Source organism: Coloeus monedula (assembly GCF_965178545.1).
Source record: "Coloeus monedula genome assembly, chromosome: 2".
Classification (NCBI taxonomy): domain Eukaryota; kingdom Metazoa; phylum Chordata; class Aves; order Passeriformes; family Corvidae; genus Coloeus; species Coloeus monedula.
Window position 1 is genome coordinate 62,052,727 of NC_138782.1, and position 21,042 is coordinate 62,073,768.

Sequence of the window (21,042 nt, forward strand, 5' to 3'; positions counted from 1 at the left end):
AATTAATGCCATTAATTTCAATAGGAACTGAAGAGTCCTGTCTGGGAACAATCCAGGGCTCTAACAAAAACCACCAATGCCATTTGTCATGACTACATCATGAAACTGCAGTGATTGTCCAAGAGCTCTTTAAGAGCATCTCTTTAGCTGTGGTGTAGCACTCACAGGCTGAGCCCCTTAGAGAAGGTGGCTCAGGATTTCTGCTAGCATGATGGACTTAGTGATCTTTAACATTGCCAAGAGTAGCTCCCAATGGGTTTTAGCTAGCATCAGTATATCAAAGCTGGTGTTCCTTTTGCAAACGCCTTCATGTATGACCAGAAATTGAGGGTCCACAAAACAGAAGGAAAAAGGGGGAGGGGAGGAGCACACAATGCTCACAGTATATTTTTATACATATTTGCAGAAGGAAGAGCTGTGCTATCCAAACTTGAGCTTTCCCCATGGATGAGTCAAACATAACGTTTCATCCCAGCGAAGGCACAGAGAACATCTCAATGCACAGAAACATTTCTACACAGGAAAGGGTCTGGGAGATATTGACCCCACTTTGGGTAATTATGATCATCTCCTTCCTGGGTTTTTGTGAAAATGGAATTGTCCTCTGGTGCCTCTGCTTCCAGATCAAAAGAAACCCATTCACTGCGTACATCACACACTTGTCCATTGCTGATATCTCCTTACTGCTTTGTACATTTATTCTGTCAATTGAGTACATCGCTGGTTTTGGATTCGCATATGGTTTTTACTATTATGTAACCACCACACTATCAATTGTCTTCCTTCTTGGCTATAATACTGGTCTCTATCTCCTGACAGCCATCAGTATTGAGAGGTGTCTGTCTATTGTTTACCCCATCTGGTACCGATGCCACCGGTCACAGCACCAATCGGCAATTGTGTGTGCAATTCTGTGGACTCTGTCTTTTTTCATGACAGTAGCCGAATATTTAACATGCAAAGATGATTCAACCAAGGAACAATTCAACGATGGCAACCATTGCCAAGCACTGCTCATCTTCACATGGATCCTGACTTTCATGATCTTCATTCCTCTAATGATTCTATCCAGCCTGATCCTGGTTATCAGGATTCACCGTAACTCCCTGAGACCTCATTCGTCAAAGCTCTACATCATCATTGTGGCCACAGTCATTGTTTTCCTCATCTTTGCCATGCCTATGAGGCTGTTGTATCTTCTGAATTACCACCACTGGTCATCTTTGCTCAGCCAGCAGAACCACGTCACCATTGTTCTCTCCACCGTTAACAGTAGCATCAACCCCCTGGTTTACTTCTTTGTAGGAAGCAGCAAGAAGAAGAGGTTCAAGGAGAGCCTCAAAGTGGTCCTTAGCAGAGCACTCACTGATGGGTTGCGGCCAAGAAGCCAGGAAGTTGGCATGAGTTTGGATATAGCCGAAACAATTTTCTAAAGCTTAGGGGGGAAACTCTAGGGGCAGATAATTGGACTAAAAACATTTAATAAACCACTGCAAAACTAAAGTATTTTTCTTCCACAGAATGTAAAAAGCAGTGGTGAAATGGTATTGTTATCTTTGGTGGGTGAGCAGTGGAAAAATATGGACTAGAATAAAGATAACTTTTATTTGGTTTTTTTTATTATTATTTTTATTTGTATTTTCTTAATTATTCAAACACATGCTACATCCTGATGTGACTATGCCAATCAAAGATACCACAGTGGAAAAGAGCTAGGCCAACAGAGAATATAAAAAAAGAACACAGAAATATTTTATAAATAGTGTGACATTTATAAAAGCACCGAGCACCCATAAATGCTATTGAAGTCATCAGGGCCTGTGTGCATTCGCATTTTTAAAAGTCAAACCCACTAAACGCAGGATTCACGTTACATACTGGGATTTAGTTTCAACTGCTTCCAGCTTGTTTAAGTGCCCAAAAGAGCTGGTCCCTGGGGGAAAGAGAGGAAGAAATCCACGTATGAGAGTAAGTCCCCACGCATAGCCAAGCACATAGGGCCTAACTTTGATCTAGCAAGACATTTAAGTATATATTAAATGGCCTAATTAATCTGTCATTAAGGGGCTACTTCAGAGTTTGTTTTCAAAGTATATGTTGCATAATTTCCACTGACATCAACTCGTCTCTGGGTCCTTGGATAATTCGGTACTTGACACATAGGAGTATCTGGCAACACAGGGGTGGTGTCAACTCACAGAGGGCTTTTGCCCTAATTATGAAGGGTGGGGCTGGCTTATCCCCAAAATGTCAGCATTCCTGTAGGTTTAGATATTCAAGGAGTCTATGAGAAAGTCAGTCCCAACATTTGCTGTCCCAGCCACTTAATATTTATCTCTTCTCTGGAGAATACATTCCCTGTGTGACCTCTCTGTTTTATAACAACCAGTTTTGGAAAAACAGAAAAAAGAAAGGTGCCTCACACAATGAATGACTGGAGCTACACACCAGCCACACTGTTCCAGCTGCCTGCCTCCCTCTGCTGTATGCCAGGGTACTGGGCCTGGTATTTTGTGCAGTTTAATTCCCAGGGCCACTTGCCCAACTATAGCCAATCTGCAGAGGACAGCAGCAAAGAGAGGATGGGGCCAGATCAGCTTTATCACACTCAGCATGGGAGATCTCGGCAGTCAGAGCACTGTGGCACTTTCAAAGAGACAGACATTTGCTTCTGGCCCCCATGGAGCTCCTAATTCAGCAGGAACTGAGACCTCCCCTCACAAGCAAAAGCAGCATCTTCAGCTTCCCGCCAAGTTTCCATTGGAACACTTAATAGCTAACTGGGGAAAGAAAAATACAACCCACCCCTCCTTTGTTGAAAGACTGCCAGTCCTGGAATAAGGAAGATTGTAGGTTTAGACAGAGGACTGGATGGGAATTCATGTAGAGCAGAGATCTCAGAAGGATAAATATTCTTTTTACGCATGTGCCCCTTTCTCCTTACATTGAAGTGTTGCAATGTGTCTTGTAGAAAAGACTTGGGAGAAAGAAGAGGTTACCCTTATGTCTTCCTGAGTCCCTCAATCCATCAAAACCTTTATCTACGACAGCCTCTCCACTCGTTCCAGTTTTTGTCTTTGAAACTCTAGTCCCAGGCTTGTCACCTCTACTGGTTCAGGTGGTAGATGAGTAGAGTCTGCTTCTCTCTCAGCGCAGAGATCTACTGTGCTGCTGGAATGACACATCAGCTGAGCAGTGCCCCATTGCTGATGGGGAGGGCAGGATAGGGCAAGCAGGTCTGTGGACACCTTGTGAGGGAGGGCCAGAGGGAAAGCGTGAGTGTCATGTCCACATACATGTGTCATGTGTGTGCATGCAGCTGCTGGGGGCTGGGGGACTGTGGGGAAATTTGTCAACACTGATAAATGCCATAAACTTCAATAGTAGAGTAGATCTAGCCCCCACCAAAAACCCCCCAGAGTTTCCTTTAAAGCCATTCCCTACCCTTACCTCCAGACCCTTTACAATAACTACACGGAGAACCAGAGAGAGGGGCAACTTTGCAGGAAGTATCTTCAAAACATGCTTCTGCTGTAACCCCACATGTAACCCAGTTCTCTCAGGGTGATTCAGGTGAGGCAAGGCATATGATTTACAGTGCTTAAACATATCCAGATTATTATGACAGGCTTGGGTTAAGGATCACTATGCATGCAGCCAGGGCAGTAGATCTGAAGAAGCAATAATATGCAGCAGGGCAATCTGGGTGCTTGTGAGCTGAATAGGTGCTCTAGGACTTTTAGCTTCTTACCCCTTTCCACCTTGCCATGCCTCCAAATGTTTCAGATTTTGGACAACTGTCCATAGATCAGTTCACAGAGCAAAGAAGATTAACACTCAGCATGAGATGAACATCCAGAAGGACAAATAAGAATGAACATCTAACAGTTGAAAAGTTATTAGTATTTCCCAGTGAATAGACAAAAATAACTTAGGGATGTTCTTTCTTCTTTATCATAGCACCTGGTGACTGTTCTCTGTGCATACAGGCTGCATTACATGGGAAATGAATAAGCACATGATTCCATGATTAAAAAAAAAAAAAAAAAAAAAAAAAGACAGGGAAAATGTGACAATTTGTTGCACAACAAGGATGTGATTCTCCACCAGCTTGCATTTTTAAAAATTATTTGCAACTGTGGGAGATATTGAAATACCATTGTGCAGATCAGATGGTGTAAGCACTCTGTAGTGGTGTAGAACAGGAAAGATCATCTAGTGGGTCAGTAGCCATGGAGCTTAGAGATGTGGGTTCTGTTTTAATGCAGTATTAGCATCTAATTTTTCTGTGCCACTCTTTCCTGCCTATAAAATGAGGGTTATAATATTTTGCTTCCAGTGTTGTACTTTCACATTTGCACTACAGACACTTCAGAACAGCAATTATCTCTTGGTTATCTCTTGTAATGTCTGGGGTAATAGGGACTTAATTTTGCTGTGCAGTCTGGACAAGGAATTATTCAGGAAAGTAATGCCCAGTATAGAGCTTACTTTGTTAAAGCTCTCTTTACCAGGCTTCTGATCAACTTGATACTAATGAATGTTGTAGGATGCAAAAATATGACTAGAAATACAGGGAGGGAAGTCACTCCCCTAGGCACAGCAGAGTTTTTGCTCTTGTAGCTACTGACTGGGTGGAGAGGATGATGTGGGGCAGGCTGCTGTGCAGTTTCAGGCCCAAAATGATGCAACAAGTTTATGCAGCAGCTTTCCTCTACGACTCACAGACTTTCTGAATGATCCTTGTGACAACAAGGGCAGAGAGGTGAGGAAGAAGATATTGCCCAGTTAAATTCTAGCCTGGAGTATAACATGGGAAATCCTCTAAGGGAAGCTGAAATGCTTCTCAGTTGTACTGTTCCCTGTACACAACAAACTTCCCTTTCCTAGTGTGAGAAGAATCCACGAGCCCACAGCATTCCCTGGTAAAATGCCTCAGGTCACTTCATGGGGTGAGTATAGGTAAGAGGGACAGTTCATTTGCAGGGTCCTCCAAAAAACCCTAGACAGATCGTCTGGCTCCTTATGCACCTCAGAAAGACTCCTTCTCAAGCCCTCCCACTGTGGCAGTCTCAGGGAGAGCATGATCCACACACTGGGTTTTATGAGCAGACATTGCAGTGATGATACTGGCCAGCAGAAGATACTCTCAGACGGTACGAGGTCAAGGGAAAGCAGAAAATCAGTGTGAGCTTGTTTGTAACTCACACCATAATATGCTGCCTGCCTTTTGTGTACCTGCTGCTTCTCTTCCCAACCCCATGCAGAAATAATTCATCAAAATCCACTACACACGGTTTCTAGCTACCCATCCAAGAGGAAAGCCAGTTTGCTTTCTATTTGGTTGCCCAGGCACTTGTGTGATGTCCACATGGAATTGTTTTCTTTTCCAGTTGACTCACATAAGCCTGAAAGACGAAGCACCAGGATCCACATTCAAATGAAAGTATTGTAGGTGCAAAACTTTGAATTCAAAGAAGAGGTACTGAGATAGCCTGCATGACTCTAATACTTCTCCCTTGCATATAACCATTCCATTTTTAATTATATGATTGCAACCTATTTTTTTTCTCCAAACTGGACTCTTGCCTCATTAAATACACAAGACTGGACCTGCTGCTGGTTTAGTTAAGTATTTCTAGAGTCCTTGCTTCAGTTGTTTCAGAAATACAAAGGGTAGGAAAGGGGAGGGAGTGGCTGTCACTGTATCCATCTGGCCCCAAATCCTGTTTCCAGCAGTGTTCAGAAGCGGATGCCTACAGAGGAGAAAGAACAGAGCAACCACGTATCACGCTTCTTTCTCATCCTCTCCAAGCCTTCAACACTTATGAGCTCAGAAAGACTTTGGTCTAGAAGTCTTTATACTTGGTAACTTTCAATGGATTTCTCTTCAACAAAAATGTCTGACCTCCATGGAAGCCACATGGGTTTTTTTACGTCCTCAACACTTTCACAGTAGTATTTCATGGTTACCATGAATGATTGTCTTCAGGAACAGGAGAATGAAATTCTTACTTGGATTCCATCATTCTAACACCACTAAGCAAGATGCAGCACAAAGCAACTAATTTTTTTCTCTCAGAGCTGGGCAAAAAGTATCTCTAGAATTGGAGTAACTTCTAACTATTTATTTCTTCTGTTAAGAATTTGCTTTATAAAACACATGAGTCTTGAAAATTGGACATTATAGCAAATAAACAGCAATTTTAATGATAAAAGTTAACAGACTTTTGAGGTAACAAATAAATTAAAATATATTTATAGAATCAGTATTTTTAGGTATAGTCTACAAAGAGATGTAAAACTTTTAACGGCTAAGTGCAGGAGAGGGAGTGAACACTTTGGTGTCACTGTTCTATCTTAGAACAAAAACCCCATTTGCTTAAATGCATTAGGGGAGGGTGTTTTACATTTTATGTTGTCTTTGGTCTATCTGGATTTATTTTTTAACTCAAAGGGTGACATGTTTCAGATACAACTTTTTTATATTATTTATAGGAAAAAAGTTCTCTTTGTTACAAGTGAAGTATTTCAGATGAACGCATATGCTAAGCTCAATGATGATACTAAAGTTACATACTTCAGCAAAATGTACTTATTTTGTGAAAATAAATATATACAACCAGTACTTTTTGTTTTGGTTAATTTTGATTATTTTTCTTTCCCTGGGCTTGGCCTGGAATGGACCTGCCCTTAGCCAAGGGACAGGCTGAGCCTGTCAGACCAGTGTCTGAACAGTAAACAACATCTCTATTGCTAACCTTGGCCTGGCTGAAGTCCTCTGTAAATATAGCTCTGCTTACTAACTATATTCTCTATATTATCACCTCTTTTTTGGTTCATTTATCTGTTAGCATATATAGCATTTCAGTACAACACTGGCCTCTGTTTCTTAGCAGCATTCAGTGTGGAGACACTTTTCTCTGTACTTTTCTCTGTCCAGATTTGATGCCACCTCTCAAAGCATCATTCAGCCACTGCATGTGCCATCCTGTGGGTTCTCCCTTGTTTATTCCCTGTGGCAGAAGACTTCAAGCCTACAGCACAGCTACTTTAACTCCTTGGGCAGACAGAGTGAAATATATGCCATGCATCTCTCAGCTTTCTATCCATCTGAGTTTCCTACTGTGTACTCCACTCCCCTTCAGTTTCATAATTCGCATGAGGCCTGTAAAATTTTGCAGAGATTTGATGCCTCCTACCCTGTCTATTCAGAGTCACTCCAGCCATCATGTTCTTCTCTTGGCCATGCTCATGACATCATGTCCCTCCTGTAGCACTAACAAAATGCTGCCAAAAGGACTGAACAAGCTTTCAGCATCACTGCCCATCATCAAACAGCGTCAGTCTCCTCATTATCGCTTTGTGTGGAGCAGCAAGAAAGAAAAGACACAGAAAATCCCTCCAAGTAATTTTATTGAGTGCTTCAAAGACAAATTACTGCTAGCTCATGAGAAAGCTCCAACACCTCTTTCAGAGAGCAGGCTCTGAGGCTTGAGCACACATTAAACATTGAGAAGGTAGAAGTTAAGACAAATAATATACAGAGAATACTATTTTCTCTCTTGTGTGGGGCAAACCTTCTATCCTATTTTGGATGAGAACATACATGGTATTTCCTAATATTACTTTATTTCAGCTGCTAAGGCAATAACTGTCTGATAATATCAATATTTATTACTAGCAATTTTTCCACCATGGTGTTTATTCACTTCAGTAAGGGTGAACTGTAAGATTTCCTTCCCCATTATAATAACAGCTATCATATCTTTAAATGTCACATCAATACATGAAAAAATGCCAGAAAACTCTTCAAGACAGTTGTCATTCCATGTCTATCTGATGCATGTTTCTTAGCACATTCACTATCATATTTATACATGTTCTGTTCATTTTACTCTGGCTCTGACTGAAAAAAGGCAAGGAAAATCTGGATTACTGCACTGATTCAGATGGCAATATTACAGATCCAAATCTGTGCAGTATGGAGATCTCCTTCTGGTCCTGTGATCCACGTGTGCAACCTGTTTTTATGATCTAATGTGAATCTCTAATTGAACCATTTATTCAATACTGTAATGGCTTACCTGGGCCTTCATGTATACATTGATACTTATTTTTCTCTACGCTATCTCCTTCAGCAACTTGTGAATATAAAACATCCCGGGCAATGTGGTATCTATTATGAAAAAAATGATTGTTACTTTTCTTCTAAGTAAGTTAATATGTAACCTTCTTTCTCCTACTTCAGATATCTTAAAATATTTTACAGACAAATGCAATGGAAATAAAATGCATGTCTAGAAGAAGTTTAATACTGGCCTAAACATATTTATGAAGGAGGCTATAAAAACAAATATATATGCATGGACAGAATATATAAATATATAATAAGAATGCATCAATAAATTCTAGCAAGGCAGGGTGATAAAAGAACCACCTGAATAAAGTATACCACATATTTTAGTTCTCCACAAATAGCGCATTATACAAGAAATTTCTTGCTCAGTTCTTTTCCCTTGAGAGGACTATGAAGAAAAAAAATGTAGGTTGAGCCTTAATGCTTTAAGCAAAACCAATTTGGTAATTTCTCTGCTGTGTATGAAGTTTGTTAATTTTTAAGTGTGATCCTGAAAATAGCATTTTGATTTTAGTGCCCTTCAGCTACATGGGAAAGAAATCCCATTACAAAGAAGCAGGAAAAATACAGCAAACCAGAAATTTATCAGCTACCTTGTAACAATCAAGAAGGAACAGATGACAACTTATTTCCTTACATAATACTACTGAATTAGGTGAAATAACTACTGAATTAGAAAAAGAAATGTTGCCCATTGTTTTAGAATAAAAATACAACATGATAGAGCAGTAAGACTTCCAGATGATTCATTTATTCACTTCCGCACGAGATACCTGCAGGTTTTTGCCATGGTGATAAAGTGGTCTTTACATATCTTGTACCAGCTTGCACTTCTTCCAGACAAGGATCCACAGTTGTTTTCAGCTACTCTAGGCTAATGCTGTGCTTTAGACCCAGCTGGAAACCAAGCCCCATGAGCCGCTTGCTCACCCCCCTCCAGTGGGATGTAGGAGAGAACTGGACGGGTAAAAGTGAGAAAACCTGTGGGCTGAGATAAAGACAATTTAATACAGAAAGCAAAAGCCACGCCACAAGCAAAGCAAACAAGGCATACATTCACGGCTGCCCATAGGCAGGCAGGTGTTCAGCCATCCCCAGGAAAGCTAGGCTTCATCATGTGTAACAGTGACTTGGGAAGACAAACACTGTCACTCCAAACATCCCCCCCTTCCTCCTTCTTCCCCCAGCCCTATATGCTGAGCATGATGCTGTATGGTGTGGGATACCCCTGTTGTCAGTTGGGGCTGGCTGTCCTGGCTGTGCCCCCTCCCAACACCTTTTGCACCCCCAGCCCTCTGGCTGGTGCAGTGGGGTGAGAGGCAGAAAAGACCTTGATGCTGTGTAAGCCCTGCTCAGCAAAAACCAAAACATCTCTAGATTATCAACACTAATCTTCTAAGCCACAGCACGAAACAGTGCCCTTTTCAGTGCAAACACCAAGTATGAGTTCAGCACATAAGGACTTTCTCAACAAGACAAAGATTTCACATAACGTCAAAGTGTTCAGACAAAGCTGATGTTCTTTTGCAGTATCATTGAACAGTACCAGCTAGATTAGGAAATGTCATTAATTATCTCTCTAACTGCACTGGGAAGCCTAAACCTAAGTCTGCAAAGCAAGGTCATCAGGGACAGTTTTCCTCAACAGGCTTAATTTAAATTGTTATAAAGCAGGATAACTCCTCACAACAAACCAGAAGGTAACTCTTATCAAGAGCTTGCCTTTAAAAATGCTAAGGACAGTAGACATAGAACAGAAAGAAGTAGAAAGCTTTGGAGAAAGGATGAAAGACTGAACAGGCAGCAAAAAGAATAAGGATCATTCAGAAGTAATGGCAAGGGGCGTAATATTAGGAAGACTTAACTATAGTATGGCAAGCAAGAGAACAGGAAAGAAAAAGTAACTACCCAGTGAGTGGCACATCTGTGTTTTGGGAAAACTGCGCAGCTCCACGGAAGAGCCTTATGAAGTTTTCATGAAGCATAAAAGCAATTACTTTAACATACTGTAGCTTACAGATAGATAGAAATAAACTGTCCAGACCTCACTGGAGAAGGAACTTCCCACAATCAAATTTAAAACAGCTCTGGATGCTGAAAACTTTTTTGTTCCTATTATTGAAAAAAATAGAGATCACATAAGAGTGTTAAAGGGAACTGAGACAGTAACAGTAAAAGTGTGCTGCCTCTCAGCCAGCCTGAACTGCACAGCTGATAGTGACCACATGAAGCAAGACTGTGAGTCAGAAGAACAAGAAATGATACAACATTTGACACCTGGCAAGATGAAAAGAAGAATCCTAGAGGACCTATGTATCCATCACTTATTCATGACACTGTGCCTACTGAAAACCATCCATAACATGGATATTGCAGCATTACTTTCAGGTGTACTGGGATTTACTCCACATAACTAGCAGCCATCGTGCTGACCTTCTCCTGAGGGAAAGGAAAAGGTAAGATTAAGACATTCACATAATTTCAGAATATTTTAACACTCTGCCATGGTACATGGTTAGCTGAGATGCCAGTATTATTAAGCATGAGAGGTAAATATTTATGTTATTATTTATAAATTATATTCAGAATGGCATATTTCTATGGCCTATTTGCAAAACATAGTTTAGGATACAAAAATGACTGACACATAGCTCCTGCCCATTTCTATGCATGTATCTAGTTTTAAACATGGGAGAAATTCCATGAATCTTGAGAGAACAGCAGCATCCACCAGATTATAAAAGCTAAGGAAAATATGTAGTAAATGGAAGTAGTCACGATTGGAATATGCAAATTTTTACTTCATATTTTTATTTTAAAGGTATTTGCACTTACACTGTGTATTTCAGTATTTCTGCAGCATCCTTGCTGTGTTGCAACATTGGTTCATTGTTAGGTTGATGCTTATGTACTAGCACAGCAGATGGAAGGAGAATTTCTGGTCTGTTTCTTTTCGTTTCTAACTGGGATTTTTTCCCAGGTATTTCAATTTCTTTCCTTCTTGCTAGGTAGCTGTTCACTTATACAAACTTTTCTCTGTATGCAAAGAAACTTATACAAACTTTTCTCTGTATGCTCTGAAGTCTTGTGCAAATACAGAGGCCTACGCACACATAGCAGTACAAAGAGTGAAGAATGCCACTCTAAACTTCTTCATTCTTTTGTCAGTAAACAACTTTGAGTTAGCTCTTAGCAGGTAACTGAAATTAACTGTTTCTACATTGCCAGGCCCTGACACTGCAATATTTATATGTATTCTTAAAGTTACCAAGGTGAGCTGTCACATCGTCTTCAGTGGAGTCACCCATCCACTTAAATCTACACAAAGAAAATTTCAGGGATAAAGCCCTACTTGCAGAAACCCGGGCAGCTAATAAGATCAGCAACTACAGCCTGTCTGCCTGCTCTGCTGTCTGCAGTGAATTTCCTGGCTGATAAATTTTTAATTCAAGTTGGTAAGCAGAGACATGATTTCCACTGAGTCTTTTCTATTTGCACTGCTCTGTGTAGAGTGAGTGATACCAGTCCTGCCAGCAGAGCAGCAAAGTTTAAGAAACATAACCACAGAAATAACAGACTTGGTATTCTTTTTGTCAACTGCTTTTGTCTTTTTGAGCCTTTGAGTTGGTGTAATCAAGGCTGTCTTTAAACTATACATACTAGAATCTTAAAAGCAGACAACAGGGATTCTTGGGTAATCAGATTTGGAGCTTTCAGGAATCCACTGAAGGTTAAAACAAAAGAGCAAGAATTGACAATAATCCATTATATTGTAGTAGAAAACTGTAGAGGACAGTAGCATTTACTCAGTCCCTTTCATTATTTCTTTTTCTTAGTTCCTCTCCCCCGTCTGAAGCTGCTGGTGGTGTTTGTGCAGATATGCAGTGAGCCAAGTAAGTCAGGTGACAGGTACAGCTGCAAAAAACACAGCTTGCACAAAACAATCAGAATAGCATGTTAACTTTCAGCCAAAGCAGCATCTTTAGCCAGCTGACTGCCCTGCTGCAGAACTAATGCTACCATAAAGGTGGGTCATATCTGAGGAAAAAAGAGAGGAAAAGGAGATCACAGCAGTCTGGAATCAGGCTGAACTGCCAGAGAGGCAAATCTTCAGCGCTGTCTTAGTCTCATGGATGCCAGGGAATGGGGCAAGAAAAACTATTTCAGTTGTAGGCCTTTTTTGCTTTTTTGTGCAAATGGCTTTTGGAAAGCATTCATAATTAGAGAATAGGATTTCTTCACACAAGACAGCTGTCTGTTTAATGAGTGTAATTTTTAGTTTTCTTTCATTCTGTCATCCTTATGCCTCTTACCACTCTCAAAGATACTTTTCTTCTTAACTGCCCTTTCACAAAAATTTACTGCTAATTAATTATCTCTTTTAAATCTTAATGTTGCAGTTATAATTTGCTAAGTCCTGGAAATAACTATGCAAGCTCCAGGCTGGATCGCTTTTCTCTGTAGTCCAGGAGGCAGTGGAGGTAGGACAGTGTGTGCTCCACTTCCTCCTGGCAAAGCTGCTGCCTTGTGCAAGCCTCCCCTCCTGCCCTCTGTTTGAAATGGGGATAATTTCTACACCACACCAGCTTCCCTGCTGCAGTAATAACTCTTACAGCCAGAACCAACCACATCACTGTCTTTGCCTCCTCAGTCTTCATCCCTAACGGGTTTAGTTTCCTGATTTCACTGCATATTTCGAATAACTTTTTTAAAGCCCCATTTAACTTTTTCCAAACAGCATTTCTTTGACCCAACTACCACACCACAGAATCACAGAATGGGTCAGGTCAGAAGGGACCACAGTGGGTCATCTGGTCCAACCTCCCTGCTCCAACAGGGTTGTCCCAGAACACATGGCACAGGATTGTGTCCAGATCATTCCTGAGTGTCTCCAGTGAGGGAGGCTCCACAGCCTTTCTGGACAACGTGTTCCAGTGCGTGGTCACCCGCACAGTATAGAAGTTCTTCCTCATGTTCAGGTGATGCCATGATGATTTTTTTGCCTTTTCTTTTAAACCCCTTTTATACCTTTTTACAACTTCTGTATTCTTTAGTGCCTTTTGCCTACATTCTTGGGCTTGTTTGTCAAGCTAGGAGACTAAACATTTTAGAAGCTTCGTAGTTAGGGATCACTGTGCCCCAGATCCCAAGGTCCTCTCCAGAACACATTCTGTAAACTAAGATAGAACCATCCAGGGGAAGGTTCCTTGGGTAGGGGGGCTCACTCGAGACTCTCATTGGGGAATCTTTGATAGATATGCTAATTAGTAAAACCTATAATGTTATTCCAGATATTTTGGGGGCGTGCATTGCGGGGTGCATTGAGGTGCATTTGACCTGGACGTGTGCACCTAAGGATCCTTAAAATAAATACCAAGGTAAAATCCCTTTTCCTTCTTCTAATCTTGTCTGACTCTTGATTTTAGGACCAGGAAAAGGCATCACAGGAGGAACTTCCTGTGCATCAGTTTCTACCCATTGCCTCCTGTCCTATTGCTGGGCACCAGCAGAAGAGCCTGGAAACATCCTCTCGGCACTCGCCCTTAAGATAGTTAAAGACACCAATGAGGTCTCTTCTCGTGGCTGCCCAGGCCCAGCTCCCTCAACCTGTCCTTGCTAAGAGTTGCTCCGGCCCCTTAATCTTTGTTGCCCTCAGCAGGACACGCTCCGGGACACTCCAACCCACTGGCACTGCGTCCCACGGGCCGAGCCGCCGCGCACCTCAGCCGGCCGGGCAGCAGCCAGAGGCGCAGCCCGGGGACCGCGGGTGTCCCGTGCGCGGGTGGCGGTGCCGCGGTGTCACCGCAGGGGCTGCGGGGGACGCGGAGCGGCCCTGCCGGGGGGGGCGGCGCGGCCCCTCAGCGCCCTGCCCGCACATGGCGGCGGTCACATGACCGAGGCGGGGGCGCGCGACGGTCACATGACGCGCCGCCGGCGCCGCCTGACGTCCCGGGGCAGCTCGGCCCATGGCGCCCATGGCCTCGCTGCTCCTCGGCGCCCTCCTGGCGCTGCTCTCGGCGTCCGGGGCGGTCGCCGAGGCACTCCCCGGCTCCTACCAGGACTTGTGCAGGTGGACGGCCGCTGGGACGCGGTGGGGCGGCTGGAGAAGGGCTGTAATTGGGGGGGGAGGGGCGCGGGGGGGGCGATGTCTCTTGGTGCCCGTGCCGCTCCTGCCCTCCGCGGGAGCGCAGCACCGGGATTCCGCAGCGCGGGCCTGATCGCCCCGGCTATTGGTCGCCCCTTCCGGGAAGGGTCAGGCCGGGGATCTCCGGGGGAAGCGGTGGCCGTGTCCCCGGGCGTGAGGCCGAGGCTGGTCCATGGCGAACGCGCAGTAGGACTGGGAGCCTGAGGGGCGGCTGAGGGGCCGGTCCCCTCCGGGACCTCTCTGCGTGGATCTCTGCAAATACAGGAAATCTGCGGGTGAGAGGATGAGTAGACTTGCTCTGTGTAAGTTGCCTGTGGTCAGGACTGCGCCTGTGTTCAGTGTAGTCTGAAAAACACGAAGTGTTGTTGGTTTGGAAGGGATGTCACTTGAGAGTTGGCTTCTTACTGAGGACATCACCATGTGCCATTCAGTTACTTACAGGCGAGGTAGGAAAGCTTTCAGAAACTGCCATGTCGAGGTGTCATCATTATTCATGTCTTGACATTTTTCTGCTCTAACTTCAGCTGTGAATTTAGTCTAGCACCAGTATCTTGCTGGTCTTAATTTCTAAATTATTTAGCCGCAATATGCAGGGTACATATAAGAACCCATTATTTCATTCAGTGTCACTGTGAAGGCACCAATGTAGCGGACTGAATGTAACACTAAGGGCAGAGGTTGGATCTCTGGAGGGAATGGGCTGTCCACCTGGTAGAATCTGGGATATGATATTGTTAAATGTTGAAAAAGGGGGAAAAAAAATATATTGGCTTGCAAGAATAACCCATGAGGGTGGGAAAAATTGGTTTTGTGGTTTTGTCAGATGGCCACCCTAATTGCAGAATTGAGACAGAAATGAGAAACTATCATGTAGCTTCTGGAGGTAATTTAGCTACCCTGATGAGTGATTTTTGTTGTTGGTTTGGTTTTTTGTTTGTTTTTTTTTTAAACCCACCCTGAATTATTTGATTGTCAAGCAGTTCCTACTCTGAGAGTAGTGTTAAGTCCTGTCAATGTCTGTCTTTGCTTTGTTGTGGGTCTGTGACAAGAGGAATATTTGAGAGTGCTATGGAGGGACATGCAGTCTCATTTTGGATGCAAATTACTTAAGCTAGTTTAATTTTGTTGCTGGCAAGTGAAAATAATTTGCACATAATTTGCACAATCAGCAGGTTTCCTTTTAAGATGAACAGCTTCAAAAACATTCATTTGCTGTTGTGCCATGGCAGGGTAAAAACTGCTTGGAAGGATTTATGTCCAGTAATCTCTAATGGGTAAAAGAAGAAACAAGAACTTGCTGTCTGTTAGGTGGGAAGTCCCCAAGGAGTTCAGTGCTGAAGTGTTTTCTTGGGTATAGTTGCCAAAAAACTATACCAAGTGAGGAATGATGCAGGCAATGCAAACACGCTGCTGGTGGAATTTTCAGCCAAAAGTTATGATGCCGGTGTGCAGGAGAAGTCCCTGACGGACCTATTTTTGTACTGGCTTAAGACAAGGTTTTTATTTGTTTTACAGCCGTTAAGAAAACAGTGTCCTGGGTTTTGTGTGCTGTGATAGGGCTGGTGAAACTGCAGCAGCTTCTGTGTCTGGTGTATGAATGTCAAAAGGTGGGCAAAGAAGGAAACAGCTGGGGATTAGAAGAGGCACTGGCTTTCCTTTAAGTAAGAATAGGAAAGTTGTTTTGCCAGAAGGAGGAAAGGTGTCAAAACTGCTTTGCGCAAGAACTGTGGCATGAGGCTACTTAAACTTGAGTTGGAGGTTTTCATTGTTTTGTGTAGCCTTACTACTGGTATGCTTGGATGGTCTGGGGAAGGAAGAAAAGCTTTCATTCTCTGAAACTTTGTCTAATGACATGGCTTCAGTCTCTGATTTTGTTATGCTTTGTTCTTGTGTGCTCCGACAGCTGACTGTGCTGTCATGTGACTTGCAGTTGGAATTCTTTTTTTGTCTTCTGTGTAGAGGTTTCTCCAGGATTGGTGCAATATGAGCGCCTGGAAAAGAACACAGGGAACTGGTCGGATATAAGAAGTTACTAGCCAGTTTGGTCTCTCTCTTGAGTTTTTCTTCTTCCCCTTATATCTTTCGTGTTACAATGCAGGAAAAATTCTGGAATTAGAGTTAATTTTGTGACCTGTTATTCAAGTCCATCTACTTCAAAAGAAATCTTGAGAGTTTGGGTTCACTTTCCACATAACACTGCAAAAATTGCTATGTAACTTTTCTTTATTTCTAAAAAAAAAAAAAAAAAAGGCAGAATATGTTTCGAGTGTGATGGTAGAGCAGCAGATACAAACTGCCTCCTCTGTGGGCTGTTTTGCCTGAAAATCTGTACTGGATGAGAGGTGATGTAATGACAGATGATGTTTTTGCCCCCTTGCAAGGATAGGAACTGGTGCATAACTTCAATGATTTTTAGACTTGTGGATGTAAGGGAATCTCAAGCTGCTGTACAACACAGGATTGCTATTACGCAGACTTCAAATTTTGGGGTTGTAAGTCAATTCTGTTTTATGTTAAATGCATAGTTTTTAATAACACAACTCCTACAGCTGACTGTACCTACACTTCTGTTCATTCAAACACTTGTCTTTTCAGCCCTTGTTGTGAAACCACAACTGTCCTCATCTGTGCTGCTTGAAACCGTGGAGTTAGCGTTCAGCTTGGCCTTGGTAAAGAAGCACATGCTGAGTACAGAGAGGTGACCTTTAGGTGCACTCATTCCGCTCTATTAAGTGCTTTGACATATTTAAGTGGGAGATGTCATAAATAAGATATTGCTGGACCTATATACCGATGTGAATGGTTGTGTCATGTCCCTGGGAAGCTGCCATTGTAATGTCTGAATGTGATTTCTCAGCACATGAGCTGCCTTCTGTAGCTCTTGTGTACTTAAACTTCAATTTGCTACCCCTTTTCTTAAACACTCTGTAAAATGGTGTAGTAGGTGTGGTTTAGAGTGCAGCATGAAAGACCAAATGTCTTCTGGATGCAAAAAGCTGAAAAGCTTGTGGTGTAGCTGTAAGTCTGTCATGCATGATGCACACGCAAGAAAACTTGCCTGAAGACACACAGTGTGGTGGTAGTTGGAAAAGGGGATGGGTGAGCTAGGGCAGAATTAAGCATGGGTAGGGATGCATTAAAAAGCTCTTGAGGCATAGTGACAGCTGTACTTTGTGCCATTCAAGCTTGCATTTCCTGTAAGGAGAGCTTGCTTTGACATAGAGATTTCTTTACCATACATATTTATGTGAAAATGGTAGTCACATCTAATAGTGATTTCTGTGGCAAGTGAGCTGCAAGCGTCAAATTTGCAGTGGCCATCCTGGAAATTGTTCCTGAGCTTGTCTGCCTGAGATTGTGGTGGTTGAAACTGCTCATAAAGAGCTTTGGATACTCGTTTAATCTCTGCAATGTTCTGACAGCTGAGAAGCATCTGGGCACAAAATTGTGTGCATAATCACATGTGGATCTGCTTTCCAACTCTGTGGTTGTAGGTTGCCTTGTCTCTCTGCCAGGTCATCTGTGTAGCACCCCCTCAGCAGAATGAGCTATTTCAGTGCATTCCCCAGAGAAAAAATGCATGATTCTTTGCATCTATGCTTTACAGCTGTTTGGAGCAGGGTGTACTGTTCTTGCCAGCAGTCATTCCTCGGGTAACAGTTTGAGAACCAAAAAGCTTGAACTATTGTTAGGAGAATGGTGGCAGTAGTTTCTCTGGTGCTCTGCTGATTTGAAGTGGTTCACTAGTGCTCAGACCTCAAAGTGGCTCTGGCATTGGGATGCACATGCTATGACAAGTGTTAGCCTTCTGAACCTTGCTTGACTTCAGTGCCTCAGCTTCTGATCACAAAGTAAACTAGGCTTGCTTTTCCCTTTCTTATGTTATTTTTTTCATATTCTTCTTTGATTAGTTAAAAAAAAAAAAAAGCAGAGCTCTCATTTGATGTTGCAGCTTGCTGAAAAGTAGATTAATTTACTTTTTTATGCGATTGCTTCAGTGTCTCAAAAACAAAGCTAGGTAACTGGAAAGGCTGACCTGCAGGCAAGGTTATTCTCAATAACTCGTTTGGACCTTGCTTGCGCAACTGCTTTTGACAGTGGCCTGAGCTGGCACTGCCTCCTTCTGTGCCTCCCACTGCTGGTGCATGGCCAGAGGGGGAACTGGCCAGGCTCAGTCCCCCCTCCACACACATGCACCTGTTGTTTTTGCTGAGTTAATTTTGAGAGAGGACAGTCCCTGGGCCCAGCTTGTGTCAGGTGCTTGGGCCAGCAACGCTGGCAGGAGACAGGAGCGCCTGCCCAGGGCGGGGGGTGGTTGACGTGGGTGTATGTTTCATCCCTCCAATTGTGGGATAGCTCACAGTTGGGTTTATCAGAAAACAAGCATCATGTTGTGGTTTCAGCAAAAATAACTGACAGTTTTAAACAGGGCAGACATTGTGTTTGAGCCCCAACCTTGAATTGCTCCAGAAATGGCTGTTTGAATGGTTTAATCTGTGAAGTATAATTTTCCTGAGCTCCCTTTATCAGAGAATGCATCACACCCCACCCTGTGATCATGGCTGTTGCTTTTAAAAGCTGTTGGTATAACAGCTCCCTGAACTAGCTCAACTGCATTGAACCAGGGTAGCTTAAGCCCTTCAAACAAGATAACTTCGTCTGGCCCTGGCAAGGAGGTAATTACATCAGGCTTCACCACTGGTGGAGGTGAATGCTGAGCTAGCTGGAGGAAGCCAGTCCATGTGACTCACATGGTCAGGATGGGCAATGTGATTGCCAACAGATTGTTTCCCTCATGGATTGCAGTGGAGAGGTCAGCTTGTATGTATCTTATTGGAAAGTAGAGCACATGCAACTTGAAACTGTTCCCAGGTACTGATTTAGTGCCAGGAATCTTACTTGTGTGAGAAATAATTCTTGCTTTTACTGCAAAAGTATTTTTCATCTCTCTGAGAACAGCTGCTTAGGCTACATCCAGGGTGCTGTTACTCGCAATGAATAAATCCCACCTTGCTCCTCCCACACATTAAAAAAAAAATAGAAGTCTCTGTAACATCCAAGAAAGTAATACTACTCTGAAACTGCACTAGATTTTCACTTCTATGGGCCCCTGAAGTTGTGGTTTGGAACATGATTGAACATTGGATTTCATACTCCTTTTGTGTGGACTGTTTTGAAGAATTCCTCAACCTTCCCTGTCCAGGGGCCTGTGACAGGGCAGAGGGAAGATCTGGCTTCAGAGGCTGCTTTGCTTCTGTTCTGTAAGCTGCTTGTCTTGTTTCTCTTTTGCTTCTGGACTGTGGGTGAACTGACTTGAAGATGCTGATTTCCTCTATTTCATAACATGTTAACATGGACTGGGGAAACAAAACCTTAATCTCTGAATGATAATTCAGTTGTGTGAAGGACTTAAATTCTTGTTCCACTCACAAACAGATTTTAACTTTCAAGTTCTCTATAAATACCAACAACACACTGAAGAACACCCCAGCTTGATTAAAAACTTTGTGCCTTAATATTATATGTTACCTTTTTGTCATCTTCAAAGACCAGTCAAAAAAAAGAGTACCAGAGCCCTTGAGAAATTTTCGGTTCTCAATTTGAGAAATGCTAACTTTCTGGGGCTTGTGAAGAAATTGGGTTTGGATTGAAATGCATTTTCTCCTGGATGTACAACCAGCTTTGGTATTAATCTCTTGATATTTTCAGAGCCCTTGAAGATAGTCAGGTTCTTCTAACTTCTTTTTTTGTGTGTTGAAAAGCTTTATTCCACTGCTGAACTTTGGTTATTCTGTAGTGTAGCTAAATTCTCATCATCCTCCTGCATCGATACTGCCTTTATCCACTTCAGAAATGCAACAGACTAGCTGAGAGAGCTCATCAGTATGATTGTAAAAGGTCAGGTCTGCCTGCTTATGAGGAAAGAATAATGGCAGATATTTGTCTAGGATTGAGACACAGTCCTTGAATACATAATTTTATTGGTGTTTTGGGTACGACTCAATACCTGGCAAGTTATTTTTGACCCTTATATTAGGATATAAAGCCTCAAATATAATAATACACTAATATATAAAGATCTTTGTTTTTTCAGTTCACAGAGAATTTGCTTGTATTTGTCCCTAGCTTGTTCCAGCCATTAGCAGTCTGAAATGAACATGGCTGCTGTAGTACAGGGAATCCAAGAGCCCCGTAGTCAGTAACTAAAATGGAAAAGTATGTGATATCTTACTGCTGGCTCTTTGATTAGATCTGGGATGCACTGGGTTTGAGAGGAGTTCTCAGAAGATTTAAAATTTAAAATAAAGTAGCTGGACTGTTGTTGCCCCTTTCTCATCCAAAACTGGACTTCAGAGCTGAGCAGGAATGGTTTCTCCTCCTGGGGGGATCTGGAGTATGATAATGCTGAGTGGTGCAACACATATGACCTAGAGATTAAGGCAAACAAACCTGATGCGTGAAGCTTCTTATCAACTGAGATTTGTACATTAAGACAAATGCTTCTGTGGGTCAGATAGGTGCACTAAATTTTGTGTGAGTTGTAAATAACAGGAATGCCTAATAAGTCACTGTGCTGTCCTCAGTTTTCTGATGTGATGATGAGTCTTTATTAATCCTACTGAAGTTTCCACTTGGGATAGAAGGGAAGCTGCAGAATCTGTTATCTTGCAAAAATCAAGTGTCCAGAGGATGCAGGCTGCTGCCAGTGGTAAAGAGGGGTAGCTGAGCCAAGGTGACGGCAGATGTTTATTGAGCT

At 42.6% G+C, this 21,042-nt stretch overlaps 2 protein-coding genes across 4 annotated transcripts in view; both read left to right on the forward strand.

Moving 5' to 3' along the window:
* Positions 1 to 443: 443 nt before the first annotated feature.
* MAS1 (MAS1 proto-oncogene, G protein-coupled receptor) lies at positions 444 to 1,433 on the forward strand (the record flags this gene model as incomplete). The annotated part of the gene is made up of 1 exon (XM_082300970.1): positions 444 to 1,433. One exon carries the CDS (start codon positions 444 to 446, stop codon positions 1,431 to 1,433), a length of 990 nt encoding a protein of 329 aa, XP_082157096.1.
* Positions 1,434 to 14,072: 12,639 nt separating this feature from the next.
* IGF2R (insulin like growth factor 2 receptor) overlaps positions 14,073 to 21,042 on the forward strand; it is a 58,031-nt gene continuing 51,061 nt past the window's right edge. Inside the window, exon 1 of one of the 3 annotated variants that reach the window (XM_082303453.1) lies at positions 14,073 to 14,210. In XM_082303453.1, coding sequence (XP_082159579.1) covers positions 14,107 to 14,210 — 104 coding nt within the window. In that variant the 5' untranslated portion in view covers positions 14,073 to 14,106. Of the gene's footprint in view, positions 14,211 to 19,390; positions 19,547 to 19,938; positions 19,971 to 21,042 lie in introns of those variants that run through there. The other 2 variants (XM_082303452.1, XM_082303454.1) reach the window with 2 other exon arrangements.